This window comes from Cucumis sativus, chromosome 3, assembly GCF_000004075.3.
Source record: "Cucumis sativus cultivar 9930 chromosome 3, Cucumber_9930_V3, whole genome shotgun sequence".
Classification (NCBI taxonomy): Eukaryota; Viridiplantae; Streptophyta; class Magnoliopsida; order Cucurbitales; family Cucurbitaceae; genus Cucumis; species Cucumis sativus.
The window spans coordinates 11,612,415-11,626,746 of NC_026657.2; the positions used below are offsets into that span (position 1 = coordinate 11,612,415).

At 34.9% G+C, this 14,332-nt stretch overlaps 3 protein-coding genes across 4 annotated transcripts; 2 read left to right on the plus strand and 1 right to left on the minus strand.

Annotated features, from left to right (window-relative positions):
• Nucleotides 1–941: 941 nt before the first annotated feature.
• On the plus strand, nt 942–4,030 carry LOC101205987 (CBL-interacting serine/threonine-protein kinase 1). 2 transcript variants are annotated; one of them, XM_011652797.2, is made up of 12 exons: nt 943–1,185; nt 1,284–1,346; nt 1,444–1,515; nt 1,610–1,717; nt 1,810–1,890; nt 1,994–2,173; nt 2,319–2,543; nt 2,651–2,755; nt 2,878–2,994; nt 3,247–3,309; nt 3,408–3,482; nt 3,687–4,030. In XM_011652797.2, exons 1-12 carry the CDS (start codon nt 1,036–1,038, stop codon nt 3,774–3,776), a joined length of 1,329 nt encoding a protein of 442 aa, XP_011651099.1. In that variant the 5' UTR covers nt 943–1,035; the 3' UTR covers nt 3,777–4,030. The 2 variants fall into 2 exon arrangements, with proteins under 2 accessions (XP_031737757.1, XP_011651099.1); XM_031881897.1 differs by lacking the exons at nt 1,284–1,346; nt 1,444–1,515 and having other exon boundaries at nt 942–1,185.
• LOC101206232 (probable GTP diphosphokinase CRSH, chloroplastic) lies at nt 4,001–7,945 on the minus strand. The gene is made up of 4 exons (XM_004147587.3): nt 7,382–7,945; nt 5,491–6,423; nt 5,087–5,377; nt 4,001–4,432 (listed from the first exon to the last, which is right to left on the minus strand). The coding sequence occupies exons 1-4, from the start codon at nt 7,796–7,798 to the stop codon at nt 4,298–4,300; spliced, it is 1,776 nt and encodes a 591-aa protein (XP_004147635.1). The 5' UTR covers nt 7,799–7,945; the 3' UTR covers nt 4,001–4,297.
• A 301-nt stretch (nt 7,946–8,246) lies between these two features.
• Nucleotides 8,247–14,069, plus strand: LOC101206466 (chromatin structure-remodeling complex protein BSH). The gene is made up of 10 exons (XM_004147588.3): nt 8,247–8,624; nt 8,714–8,802; nt 10,331–10,425; nt 11,852–11,923; nt 12,027–12,074; nt 12,159–12,242; nt 12,445–12,483; nt 12,587–12,669; nt 12,785–12,847; nt 13,579–14,069. The coding sequence occupies exons 1-10, from the start codon at nt 8,575–8,577 to the stop codon at nt 13,676–13,678; spliced, it is 723 nt and encodes a 240-aa protein (XP_004147636.1). The 5' UTR covers nt 8,247–8,574; the 3' UTR covers nt 13,679–14,069.
• Nucleotides 14,070–14,332: the final 263 nt, after the last annotated feature.

Consider the following 14,332-nt stretch of genomic DNA (forward strand, 5'->3'; position numbering starts at 1 on the left):
CGGTAGAGTGATTGAATCGAATATTTTCGTTAAAAATGTAATGTAATATTGTTAGCTCATTTCGACATTTTACATTTGATTTGATTCTCATTCAAAGTCTGTAAACCTAAAATAGTAATAAAGTATAATGATTCGTTAGTTGATTTGTTTACCTTGAAACCATCAATTTCAAAATTCTAAATTTTGGTAATTTGTTTAAACAATCAATTTGGATTTCAAAATTCCAAAATTTGGTAAGTAACTGAAATTCTAAATTTTGGTAAGTAATTGAATCTTGAACACTATTAAGAACTATGCTAATTAATCAAATTTAATACAATATAAAACACATGATTCTTATTGTTAAACAATAATTAAATACTAAACAACCATTAAAGATTTTTATAGTATAAAAATTTATGGTACGATCCCTAATGAAAATTGATGCTATATATTGCAAATTGGTCCCTAGACTCACATAAACTCTTTACAAATTAGTACTTTATAAAAGAATATTTCCAAAAAAGATAAAGATGAAGAGAAGACTTTTCAAATTATAAACTATGATTATTTTAATTACAAAAGTAGAGAGAAAATAGAACTCTATAATTACACTTTTATAAACACAATTTTCAGATTCTCAACGGACCGAAAGGTGGAAACGGTGTCGTATTGGGAAGTCAATAATATAGGTAAAATTCGGAGGCGGAAAATAGAAAAAACTGAATAAAATAATAAATGACCCTTGGAAATAAAATGGAAATTATTAATAATAAAACGCCCCTTCAAATAAAATTGGAACAAATAAACAAAACCCCGCCACGGAGCGCGTGGGGCCAATGGTACGTGGTTGAGATTGAATGTGATGGGAACGCGCGGTTTCTGCGCGTGGGATGTTGTTTTTCATTTGTTACTGAATCGTTCAAAGGCGCGAAGCCAAGTAAAGAAATTAAGAAATAAATAATTGAAAAATAAGAGAGAAAGAGAGAGAGAGAAAGAAAGCACAAATTTGGAGAAGGAAGTGAAAGAAGAGGAAGGAGGAGAAGGAGAAGGAGAATGAGGGTAGGGAAGTATGAGTTGGGGAAAACTCTAGGAGAAGGGAATTTCGGGAAGGTGAAGTTGGCTGCGGATGTCCGTACCGGCTGTCGTTACGCCGTCAAGATCCTTGACAAGACCAAGATTCTCCATCTCAACTTCTCCGATCAGGTTTGGTTTTGTCTTGTTTCGTTTCGTTTTGTTTGTCTTTTTGTTGTTGTAGTTATTCTGCGAAGGGAACTGATGTAATGAATCGGAGTTGGTTTCAGATTAAGCGTGAAATAAGTACTCTCAAGCTTCTTAGGCATCCGAATGTTGTTAGGCTTTATGAGGTTTGTTTGCGATTCTGTTGGATTTAATGAAGAAATTAAACGACTGGTTTTACTTATTGTGGTTTTTTATTTTTATTTTTATTTATGGATGATATAGGTTTTAGCTAGTAAGACGAAGATTTATATGGTTATGGAGTGCGCTTCTGGTGGAGAATTGTTTGATAGAATTGTAAGCGTGTTTTCTGATGTTGATTTGAATTCCTGTTGGATATAGTTATAGAATTGGTGAGTTTGAGTTGGGGATAACTGTGTGTGTGTTTTAGGAATCGAAAGGTAAGATGGATGAAGCTGAAGGTCGGAGGATTTTCCAGCAGCTTATTGATGGTCTTAGCTACTGCCATGACAAAGGAGTTTACCACAGGGATCTCAAGGTATTTACATGCGATTTATGTCTCATTTCGTTGAACAATCAATCTGCGTATCGTTTTTATTTGATATTTCTCTTGCTGGTTGATCCGTTTAGTTGGAAAACGTGCTTGTTGATGCTAAGGGAAATATTAAGATTTCTGATTTTGGTCTCAGTGCTTTACCAAAGAATTGCCGGGTAATATTCTGTAACTATCTATTTTCGAGATCATCTGTATCTAAATTTAGGCTACTTATTCGTAGTTGAAGAACTAGAATTGATGGATGGTTTATGAAATTAGGAAGATGGTTTGCTGCACACAACCTGTGGAAGTCCTAACTATGTTGCACCGGAGGTTCTTGCTAATAGAGGATATAATGGAGCCGCCTCTGATATATGGTCATGTGGGGTTATCTTGTATGTTATTCTTACGGCTTTTCTACCTTTCGACGAGACCAATTTGGCTTTACTTTATAAAAAGGTACCTAAACCTAACTGCAAAAGGGGGAAAATGAATAAACTAATATTAAACATATGTCTTGTATTGTTTGGATCCCTATCTTTCTCTCTCTCTCTCTGTCTCCCCCTTTAGAAAATATATTTATATGCATCAACGTTCGTTGTAGACTTTGAGGGGGGATTTTCAGATACCCAAATGGTTATCAGCAGGTGCCAGAAATTTGATCAGGAGAACTCTCGACCCCAATCCCAATACTCGGATTACCATAGCAGGAATCAAAGAGAATGAGTGGTTCAAGACTGACTATAATCCTGCTTCTCCTTGTTATGATGACGATGAGGAGGAGGGTTCACTTACTGATCAGGATGATGCCATCTCAACGCTTGATGAGGTATATGTAAAGAGAGAAATTAAAGAGAACCAAATCCTTGTTTTTCCCTCCTATCTATGTTATTTTGTCTTAAACTGATGAAAATTTGGATTTTACCTGTGGCGTAGCCATCTGACGCTGAAAACAGCCCGGAATCTCCTTCTATTATCAATGCTTTTGAGTTAATTGGAATGTCTTCAAGTTTGGATTTATCCGGATTCTTTGAGCAAGAGGTGAGAGTTCAAAAGAAAGACTATTAGACTACGCAATCTATGGGCTCGGTTGCTTGTTCATTTTAAAATTTCATTTTAAAATCTTACTTGATTACTTAATATTTTAATCTGAATAACCATAGGATGTCTCCGAGAGGAAGATCAGATTTACCTCAAATCGTTCTGCCAAAGACTTGCTTGAGAGAATCGAGGTTATCGCAACGGATATGGGATTTCGAGTTCAAAAGAGAAGTGGAAAGGTTGGTACTCAATTCTTAGCATCGAAAGAATCTAGTAGATGTCATTATCGTTAACCCCTCCATGATAATGGATTAGTTGAAAGCTTGTGGCCATCGTTGTCCGCAATTTTATATGACAAACGGCCCCTACAATTTGCGACCTATTTGCCATGAGGTTACAAAGTAACATGCCCCGTTTCAAAGTAACATGCCCCGTTTCTCTTTCTCACAACATGATTACTCTAACATATCTTTCCTTTTCTGCGTCTTTAGTTGAAATTGATTCAAGAGATAAGAAGTCAAAAAAGCCTAAGTAATCTATCATTTGTAGCAGAGGTAAAAAAAAATTTCATTCGAGTTACTAATTAAATTTTCATGGAACCTAATGCTAACAGTTACTCCCCATTACCAAATCTGGTGAGTTATGATTTCAGGTCTTTGAGATACGCCCACTGCTTCATGTAGTTGAACTGAAAAAATCTTTTGGAGACTCATCAGCTTACAGACAGGTACAAGATAGGACAGGCTAGTTTCAATGTCTGTCTATTTTAAGTGCTTAAAACTACGTCTTTTACTCTAAAAAAAATACATTTTCATCACTTGGAACATCATTCCAATCCTTGCAAAGTACTAAATTTGGAAAAAAACTTGTGCCAAGTCCTTCTGACATCTTCCTTTAACTTCTAACATTCAATTCCATTCAAACCTTGCAGTTGTGTGAAAGACTGTCAAGTGATTTGGGCACAAACCCAGAGCTCGAACGGCAAAATTCAAGCTCGTTTGCATTAAACAGTACATGTTAGAAGAAATCTATACCCAATTATAGGATTTTTATTAGAATTATTGTTGTTATTATTATTTTATAATTTGGGTTGATGTCAAGCACGGCCTTTGATTGGTGCATAAGTGGGTTTAAATGTAGATAATAGATAGAGCCAAATATTAAATGGCAAGAAGCCTCCTTTGTGTATCCCCCTTTGTATGTAGACACCGAATATCAAATGTAAAAGAACAGAAAGTTCATTTGTATTATAGAAGCTTGAGAATATAATCATTAGATCTCTCCCTCCTTTTCTATATCTTCTAAACAAATCTCCGATACATTATTACTTCATCCTATTTGGATTCTTTTCATTTCATTTGTAGATTACAATTTTTTTTTCTGATTAAAATATTAGACCTCCAAATGACAATGTTGCACAGGAATTGGCTTGCTTCTCAACTTTATAAACAATCTATTCACAATAATGAGGCTAGATATGTGACTCCAAATGAACTTAATTTCCTACCCTTGTTGAGACAAATGGAGGGTCCACGGCCAAGACTATGTGGCAAGTCGATTGCCGAGTTCTTCACTATAGACTTGTATCAAACCGGTGTCGTCATCGTTTTGGAGCTTATGATTTAGGATGACCTTGTATTGATCATCTCTGTTCTCCAAGCTGCGTATGAATTCGACCTAAGAACAAATTGACTTTGTTAAAAGCTAATTCTCCATTTTTCAAGTTGCATTGGTAATCTTATACATGCAATATTAATTCGTTGGGGTAAAGAACATGCAGGTTTGGGAAAGGCCTTGTGAAGATGAAAAATATATGATTGAATATTAAAATTCAAATAAAAGATTACGGTTGTGACATCAAAGGTTGTTGTCAAGATGAACAAACTCAATTAACATAAACTTATTCTATTAACTTCAAGGTTAAAGATTCGATTTTCATGTCCCACACATTGATATAAATCGTCTTGGAGAGATTATTTTAAATGACAAAATTTCTGAAATTATTTACAAATATAGTAAAATATCACAGTCGATTTATGATAGACCATAATAGACACATAGTAGTTTATCTTGATCTATAGTAGATAGATGGTATATTTTGTTATATTTAAAAATAGCCCGCACTAATATAAATACAAGTGTAGATTAATCACGCCTAGGCTTTGGTTTAACTTTAGTGATAATTGGTTTAACACTTACTATTATAAAAAAAAATCATTTCATTTTTGTTTCACAACAAAAAAGACAGATGTTTTTGGGAGTTATGTGCACAGGGATCTAAATATGCAATCATAATCATTTCACTATCTTGAAACAAGGTGAAGAATTTACCTGTTTTTGAAAAAAGTCGAATTCATCAGAGCTAAGAGAACCATCACTATTCGAATCTAGAAGTTGCATCATCTCTCGCGCATCTTCTCCGGGGGCACCAACACCAAGGTCTTCCATGACATCCACAAGTTCCTCAATACTTATTCTACCGTCTCCATTCTTGTCAAGAAGCCCAAATACTCGACCTCTTTGGTTGGTATGTATGCCTTTATAGTTAGATGATGGAAAATCGTTAAGACGTAGAGCAGCAAGTTCAGCTGCAGCCAACATTTTAGCCTTGAGCCTTTTCGCCTAAAACATTGACAAATATCCACATCAGTCTTAAACTTAACAAGCTTGTGCAAATTTTATAGAACAAGACTAAGTGTATTAAAACATTAAAATAGATACTAATTGTTACTGACTTCTTCTGGATCTGTGAGACCTCCCTTGTATAGTGAATGTGATGCCGTTCCACCAGCTGCCAATTTGTCCATCTCAGTAGTTCGTATTTGAATTTCCATTAACGGTTTCGTCTGGCTCTCGTTGCTCACATCCACAGCCATGTGTAAGCTCTTGTAACCATTGGGTTTTGGCCTTGCAATATAATCTTTAGTCCTATGGGGTATTTCTTTCCACTGTGACTTTATAATTTCACTTGCCCGGTAGCAAGCTCTCTCACCCGATTCTGATGTATCTGTCCCAGCCTTAGGTTTCAATATGACGCGTAATCCTAGAATATCGTTAACTTCTTCAAGTTTTCGACCATCTTTAAGGAGTTTCTTCATGGTGCTAGATCGACTTTTATAGCGACCTTTCACAGAAAAATCTTCCACCATGTTTGTTAATATAGGATCATTCTTCAAGGATTGTGCCAGCTGATCCTTGTATGTTTCAATCAAAGACTTACTTCCTGACTCGTGGCTTCGCAACCACGAATCCACATAAAAGTAAGAGCAAGGAAACAAGTAACGGAAAGAGAGATCCTCCAACTGAAGTGATAAGAAATTAGCTCCAACGGCAAATGCTAATGGTGCATGTATCTTCAAAACCTCAAGAGAAACCATCTGCTGCTGGTATCTTGGCAATGATTGGAGGTTTCTCATCATATCAAGCTTCAAAGCCAGGTCTAAAATCAATGCCCTAATATCATAATACGTAAGACAGAACTTTCTTAAAGCAGCCGAACTATCATCGTCAAAGATATCGACTCTTGAAGGAATGTGCTTCACTCGTAAGCTCTCATGCAGTAAATGAGCAGTACTTATACCTATTTGGTTTTTAACTTCTTGAAGAGATATCCCCCCAGCCTCCATAACCTCTCTAAGAATACCAGTAGATATAACTTCTGCATCCATCTGAGATAATGGTTTGTTCTAAAATCTATCAATAGCTGAAAGTCTCAAATCTATCAAGTGCAGACTAAAATTCACAGAAAAGGCTATTCAGCAAGTATAGAGCTTCCAATTCCATTAAGAACCATACCTATTATAAAGCAAAAATAAGCAACAGAAGCATTAAGTTCCATCTATTTGTCTACTAGTTTCAACATCCCCCAAGAATCTAACATCAAGTCTATTCCATAACTAAAAAAATGTATGGCAATTGGCAGTTGAAATTGCAACTGGTGAGCTTTCCTGATGACAACACCACCTAGTTAGAAAATATTGGCATTTGTCAAGCAAGTTTTTTTTTTTTAAAAAAATAAGAAACATATCAGAATGATGTAACGAATTAAGCACATTACAAAAGAAATTTCCAATTGAAAACTAAACGTGATTAAAGGGTGCTTTTTTTTTTTTGCACCAAAACAAAGCTGTAGACAGAACCAAGTCCATAAAACCATAAAAAAACCGAAACAAGAGTACATAAAACGCTTGTCAAGCATTGTTAAAAATTGGATTCGGAATTGGAACTGAATGGACCAAGTAGTAGGACCAAACTATTCGGTCACAGTTAAATTGAACACATGTATAGCTTGAGAAGAACAAGGAAACGAAGAAGAAGAAGTAGAACACAATTGTTAATTCGACAAAACAGTGGAAAACCCATCAACAAATCAATAATACACCATGTGGGAATTCTTGGACAAACCCCTGATTTTTAAAATAGTTTTTAACAAACATATAATTATACCTTTTAGCAGAAAGCTCTCTAATCTCCTCTAACCATAATCCCCAAAAGTTTCTGAATTCAACTCTACTATGCATTGAATAATAATTAGGTAAGCAAACACTCACAATCCACCAATCAATAACAATCAAGAAGAAAGAATCGAAGAGATAGAAACTTAATTAGTAACAACAGCAAGAGAACCTGAAGATCAGCGAGAATAAGAGCGACAGACAAGGCCTTGGAGAGAGGAGAGCGGCCATCAGGAAGCAGAGGCAAACTCTGCAAGATGGGGATTGAGAGCTTAAGAGTGACAAAGAGGATCACAGACGAACTAGTGGAAGTGAGATTCATCCTATCAGTGAGCTCATTGAAGGCTCCAATGAGTTCCACAACTAATTTTCCGCCGGCCTGCTCCGGTACGGATGTGGGAAGATCCGGGATGCCAGAAGTGGAGGAAGCTCGCAAATGCAGAAGGCGGCAACGGGAGAGGGAGCTGAGTGGGCGGCGAGGGTGACGGAGGAGAAGACTGGGAAGGGGAAGGTGATGGGTGTCGGTGAGAGAACGGAGGGAGTGGAAATGGAGGTCTGGAGAAGGATTAATGGCAGTGAAAAGCTCCATTGCTATGGATTCTTGAAGCTTAATATGGAAGGAGCAGAGCCATTGTTAAGTTCAAAAGGAGCTTTCAATGAAGGTGAAGAGGAAGAAGAAGAAGAAGACGCTGCCACTGCCACTGCCACACGAATTCTTTTGGAAAATTGATCAAAAGTCAAAATTAAACAAAATCCATAAACTTGTAAGAAATGTTGGAGAAATTAACAAAATTTGCAAATTAGCCCCTCTAAGTTTTAGATAAAATACCCTTTAAATTTTTTTAGATCCTATGATAATTACGCATTATAAAAATACAATTTTTTTAAATCTTATATTACACATTTGATTAACGAATTAAGTAAGTATATCAAAATAAATTAAAATATTGATAAATATTAAAAAAAATTAAAAAAAAATAACTATGATTAGGGTTAATAATTTTCGTTAAAGTTAAGTAGAGACTATTTAAGAAGTATTTAGTTATTGAGAGAGATTTATTTGTGAAAATATGAAATCTGGTGGATCACATTTCTTTAGGACCAAATAGATAGATATCAATGACCAAAATTTCATTTTACCCTTATGGTTCTCCGTAGGGTTTAGAAATGGTTTAAACGCCAATTGGCGATCACATTTCTTTAGGACCGAATCGCTCTCAATCCTACACCCCTTGTCTGGAAGCGCCAATGATTGATCTTTGAAACCTCATATCCCCTACTGATATCTTCTAAATTCAATCGCCAACCCTTATAATTTTTTTTGAAATTCCTACAAAATTAAGAGAGTCGGTTACGGATTTCACCATGAAAGCTTCCGCCTCGCCTCATTCAAAAGCTCCATTCAAGTTCAGGATGTGAGTTCTTTCTCTCTTTCAACTCCATCTATCAATTCTTCTTCTTTTCATTTATTTCTCTTTCTTTATGTTTTCAATCTCTATCGAAGTCCGACGGCGGAGAATCTAGTCCCAATTCGTTTGGACATTGAAATTGACGGTCAGAGGTTCAAAGATGCTTTCACTTGGAACCCTTCTGGTAATTCATTACCTTGCTCCTACTTCTTATGTTTTTTTTCTTTTTTTCTTTTAAAGCAATGTTGAATCATGTGTAGGAGAATAGCTTATGCTTTTGTTTTTTGAGTTTAGGGTTTTCTTTTTTCTCCCCAAACATATGCTTTTTGACATGGAAAAACTGAATTAATCACTTGCCCTTGCCCGCTGTGTTGCTGATACTATAGTGAAAGACTTTGCGAATTGAATTAATCCTCCATTGTGCTTCTTCGTTTTGGTATAGTATTTAGGCCTCAAATCGGTGTTTTTGAAAGTGCTTAAATGGCACACTAAAAGAACTTATAAGCGTGAGGCCTAAGTTTGTTCTCTAGTGAAATTAAAGTTAGATTAGATTACATGTTTGGTCTATGAACTTTTAGGTTTGTCTTTTGTGTGTAATAGAAACTTAACCATAAACTTAAATAAGTACTTGACAAATTTTTTACCTTTCAATTTTTTTTTTGAAATATAGGTCTATGATGTATGTGAGATTTTTTTAAAGAACTTTTTTTTTTATAATTCACGGATCTACTAAACGAAAAATTGAACTTTGTGTCTTACGAGCCATTAGATGTTCAATTTCGTATACGTTATGTGAATTTTGAATAATGTAATAAAAGTCATAGGACCTATTAGATATGAACTTAGAAGCTCAAGGGCTTGTTAGACAAAAAATTGAAAGTTTTGAAACCTATTAGATACTTTTGAAAGTTTAGAGATTAGAAGTGTAACTTTAAACTCGTACATACAAAAAGTAGTATTATGAATGATAAGATATTGAAAAATTTAAGAAATTAGAGTTCTTTTTTGGGTAAGAGATACGAGTTGTGGAGAAAAATAAATATTTTCTTAAAGAATATCTGTTAGTTTCTTCTTCTTTGAAGGATTTAAAAAGAAATTAAAAACAACGATCTTCATGCACTGAGGGGCCTGGGCGTACTTCATTAATATTTAATGGTGTCTCGCTTGAAGCGCCTAGGATTTTTAAGCCACTGCTCGAAATAATATTTCTGTAGGTATAAGAATTAACCACATCCGCCATTATTTTCATAGCCGGCCCACCAATCTTCAAAGTGGTTTCGTCCAAAGACAACATGAGTTCTTAAGGTCACGTTTTATAACATTGTTTTTTATTTTTGAAAATTGTACTTGTTTCTCACAACTTCTATACATAGTCATCATCTTTCTTAAGAAAATATTTGAAGTCTTAACCAGATTCCAAAAACAAAAACAAGTTTTTAAAAAACTATCTTTCTTAAATTTGGAAGTATAACAAAACAAAGAAACTCATAGGTGAAAGTAGTGTTTATTTATTTAATTTTAAAGAACGAAATACCAAATGGTTATCAAACAAGGCCCAATTTTTTTACCATGAGAGCTTGAGTCTAGGAGTATAGAGGTTATCTTACTACATTCCAAAACCATAGGCACCTTTGTGGCTTAGATTGAAAATGCCTGTTTTGCACTTTTGATAATATATTCAATATCATCATCATAATTTATGTTTATTCTAGATCCCGATTCAGAGGTGGTGGTCTTTGCAAAGAGGACGGTGAAAGATTTAAAACTTCCTCCGGCATTTATAACACAAATTGCACAATCCATTCAAGTAAGGACAATAGTCATCCGAACCTCCATCTCTCATTCTTCATGGATTTGAATGGTCAGCATCAGCCTAAACCATGTTTCCTTTACATATTAAAAACAAAACAATGAAGTTTTGGAGAAGTGTTGAACAAAACACTGAAATCTTTGTTCTTTTTATTAATATTTCTGAATTAAAAAATAACAGCTTAAACTTTAGCTTTATACTAAGGATAGTCATAAGGGCATTAGGTGACGTATTACCTTTACAGCTGGTTGCCCAAAACTTGAAATTTCTACATTTCAGCTGCAATTTGAAGAATTAAAGCACAGTCAGCTAACTAATATTAACCAGTACAGATGCTAAATAAATACATCAAATTCCCTCCTCCTAATAAAAACTCGTCCTCGAGTTTTACGCTGAAATTTGCGGCTGGTTGGGTGGAAAAGATTCAAAGATATCGGCTGTGTTGAAGATAGGATTGATATGTATGTGATCTGGTAAATCAATCTTGTATGCATTGTTCCCGAGTTTCTTTATTATTCAATAAGGTTTTATCTTTTTTGGCTGTAATTTACTGTATTTTCCAGCTGGAAGTCTTGCCTTTCGAAGGTATATCATGACTAGATCTTCTTCTTTAAATTCTTTGAATCTTCTACGTTTGTCGGCTTGTTATAGCCTTCTTTCATCTACTCTAGTTGATATACTACATTTTTGTGCAATTTTGCTATCCTTTCCACCATGTTCTCGGCTTCAATGCTAAGATCAACATTAGAAGTAATATTAGCAAGGTCATCAGTTAATCTAGGTAATTTATTGTAAACAATCTCAAATGGTGACTTCCCCGTTGATCTATTCTTCATATGATTGTAGGCGAACTTGGCTTGTGCTAAGACGAGGTCGGTTTAGTTTTGTTTCCCCCGATTCATCTTATGAGGTTGGCTAGGGTTCTATTGGTGACTTCGGTTGAAGTCCTCGGGGAAAGAGTCTCTGGTTCCAAGGGTTGCTCGTCGACACCCTTTCCTTTATTGGCATTGGTTGGGTTCCTTCCCACCATGAGTCCCTTCTTCAAGAGCTCTGATACCGAGTTGATGAAGTCTTGGAGAAGTGTTGGAACAAAACACTGAAATCTTTAATCTCTTATTAATATTTCTGAATTAAAAAATAACAGCCTAAACCCTTACAACCGGTTGGCCAAAGCTTTTATACTAAGGATAGTCATAAAGGCAGTAGGTGACTAATCACCTTTACAACCGGTTGGCCAAAACTAGAAATTACTAATTCCAGCAGCAACTTAAAGACTTAAAGCACAGTCAGCTAACCAATATTAACCAATACAGATGCTAACTAAATACATTACAAAACCTTCAAACTTAAATCAATACCTTTAATCAAATCTTGATCTGCCATCAAATTCACTCATATATTTTCTTTGGTTTTTGCTTATCAGTCACAGCTTACAGAATTTCGATCCTTTGAAGGTCAAGATATGTATACTGGTGAAAAAATCATTCCAATCAAGGTTTGTCTTGTTGGCGTTTTGGTATCGATCTCTTGATTACTTCCTCCCTTTATCATTATTCTACAGCTTGATGCCACATAACTCAATTCTGTTTCTTTCCCAGCTTGATCTTCGAGTGAACAATACACTCATAAAGGATCAGTTTCTGTGGGTAAAGTCGAACGTACTCTTGATACATTTGACTGGAACATATATATTTATTAAGCTTACTTGTGCATTATGATATGCCTTTTAGGACTTGAACAACTATGAGAGCGATCCTGAAGAGTTCTCCAGGACATTATGCAAAGATTTGGGCATTGACGACCCTGAAGTTGGAGTAAGTGAAGTACAATTGAATTTGTAAATGTACAAAATAATAGAACCTTTTGTTCCAAGTAATTTGGTTTCTTCAGTCATGAAAAGGCATGTACTTTAAAGGGATGGATTGTCAATGAGCTATTTCCATCTAGTGCCCTCCTGTATGTGTTTTTCTCCAACTGTTTGATACAATGAGAATTTCATTTATTTTTGTGAGGTAGCCTGCAATTGCTGTTGCCATTAGAGAACAGCTCTATGAGGTTTGTTTTTTCTTTTCCAAATGACTATATATATATTCTCTAGTTCTGTTAGAAATCTGAATGATTTATTTCATGACTGCATCTTCATGTGTCCATGTTCCAGATAGCAGTGCAAAATGTTGCTTCAGCAAGAGAAAGCAGAATGAGCAAGAAGGGTCGCCGAGGGTTTGAGCATGTTCCAGTAAGGTATCAATTTAGATATTCTAAACTGTGCATTGTTTCTTGTTTTCTTTGTAATCAGCTGCGTTGCAGCAAGACTAAATGTTTACCCTTTGATCGTGCCTTTCTCTGTTTGCAACAGTAAAACTGGAGGTGCTTCAGTGGACTTGGTGAAGTTATTTGGTCATAGATCAAGTGTTGTTCGGTTAGTCTATTCCCTATTTATCTATTTATTATTATTATTATTATTTTGGAATGATTAGTCTATCCCTCGTTGCTTATGGATTTTCCTTTTATTTTCTCTCTCTTATCTAACCTAAGAAGTATATGGTATATAATTCGTACATGATTATTTAATACTGCCAGTTATGTTTGTTTCCTGGTATCGTGTGTCTTTATCTTCAAGAGAGAGAAACCCATGGTTTTTCAACTTCAACCTAGAAGTTTAGGGTGTTTTTGGTTCTTGGGAATCATAAGGTGCTCATGTGAATGACAACTTATCTCAATTTTGAAAAAGATTCCCACATTTATGAGATATCTAGACATGCTGAGATGTCTCTTTCATATGCAGGTATCTTATTTCCATAACACTTAGTGCGGTTATGGGTATCTATATTTTGGGCAAAAAGAAAAAGTTATAATTTGTTCCTTGTGCCCTGCTTTCATTTTTTCATAAGATTAGAGCATACTTTTTTAATTTTAATTTTTTTAGGTAGTAGTTTATATTTATTATCAATGTTCTTTCTGTTACTGGTGAATCTAGACTATTTTATTTTCCAGAATCGGATAATTCACACCCCTATCTTAATGCCATTTACACTTATTATCTATTCTCAAGTTTTATTTTAGAAGTTGGTTAAAAAGTACATTAGCCAATGGCTTGTAAAGTTATAAAAATTTGATGCTAATGACAGTATACACTTAAATGCAAAACAGGAAAAGGAAGGACTGGGACATTTACGAACCAATTGTTGATCTTCTATCCAACGAGGAAGTAGATGCCCTTGAAGCAAAAGAAGAGAGGACAGCTCGATAATATACTCTTGGTTGATGTTGATCTTATCGCTTCTATCGTCAAACAAGGTTGGCTTTCTTAGTGGAGGTAAATTATTCAACATGGAGTGGAACTGTTCTTGACGGTTTAACACATCAATTAACATTTACTTAATGCCCCCCAAGTTAAAGGCTTTTAGAGCGATTCTTCATAGAGTATATAACCTATGGAGCAGATTCTACTCAAGTAAGGTCGAAGCAGGGATATCAATTCTGATACTAAAGTGTTCATAGGGTAGATATTTTGACTATGTAGAGTGGTAACTTCTGATATGAGTTCTTCCCATTCTTATTTGTTGCTTTTGGTAACATACTCTCGGAACCATACAAATGAAGTAAAGATATTCATATATGCCAAAAGTTGTTTGTTTCTATCATTTGGACCATTTCCATGATGGTCCATTTTTCTCTTTTAAAGTTGGAAAATGATATGTGGAAAACTTTGATGATAACATCACAAAGGAGGTCAGGGTGCATTCTAGAGTTAATTTTATTTTTTTTATGTATAATAAAAATGAAACATTATTATTGTTGTTATTATTTTCATTAATTTTGTATTTTGGTGCACTTTTAATGACTTGAAAACTTTAAAATTTTAGACAGATTCACCTCAAGTGAGAACAAGTTTGTACTTATT

What these genes read in the sequence shown, in the direction of transcription:
- LOC101205987 (XM_011652797.2), top strand. Translation starts at nt 1,036, where the DNA reads ATGAGGGTAGGGAAGTATGAGTTGGGGAAAACTCTAGGAGAAGGGAAT. An exon ending in GAGAATTGTTTGATAGAATT is followed by an intron (nt 1,516 to 1,609) that starts GTAAGCGTGTTT and finishes TGTGTGTTTTAG; the next exon opens with GAATCGAAAGGTAAGATGGA. An exon ending in TTTACCACAGGGATCTCAAG is followed by an intron (nt 1,718 to 1,809) that starts GTATTTACATGC and finishes TGATCCGTTTAG; the next exon opens with TTGGAAAACGTGCTTGTTGA.
- LOC101206232 (XM_004147587.3), bottom strand. Translation starts at nt 7,798, where the DNA reads ATGGAGCTTTTCACTGCCATTAATCCTTCTCCAGACCTCCATTTCCAC. An exon ending in GTCTCACAGATCCAGAAGAA is followed by an intron (nt 5,378 to 5,490) that starts GTCAGTAACAAT and finishes TCAATGTTTTAG; the next exon opens with GCGAAAAGGCTCAAGGCTAA. An exon ending in TCGACTTTTTTCAAAAACAG is followed by an intron (nt 4,433 to 5,086) that starts GTAAATTCTTCA and finishes ATTTGTTCTTAG; the next exon opens with GTCGAATTCATACGCAGCTT.
- LOC101206466 (XM_004147588.3), top strand. Translation starts at nt 8,575, where the DNA reads ATGAAAGCTTCCGCCTCGCCTCATTCAAAAGCTCCATTCAAGTTCAGG. An exon ending in GCTCCATTCAAGTTCAGGAT is followed by an intron (nt 8,625 to 8,713) that starts GTGAGTTCTTTC and finishes TCTCTATCGAAG; the next exon opens with TCCGACGGCGGAGAATCTAG. An exon ending in AAATTGCACAATCCATTCAA is followed by an intron (nt 10,426 to 11,851) that starts GTAAGGACAATA and finishes TTTGCTTATCAG; the next exon opens with TCACAGCTTACAGAATTTCG.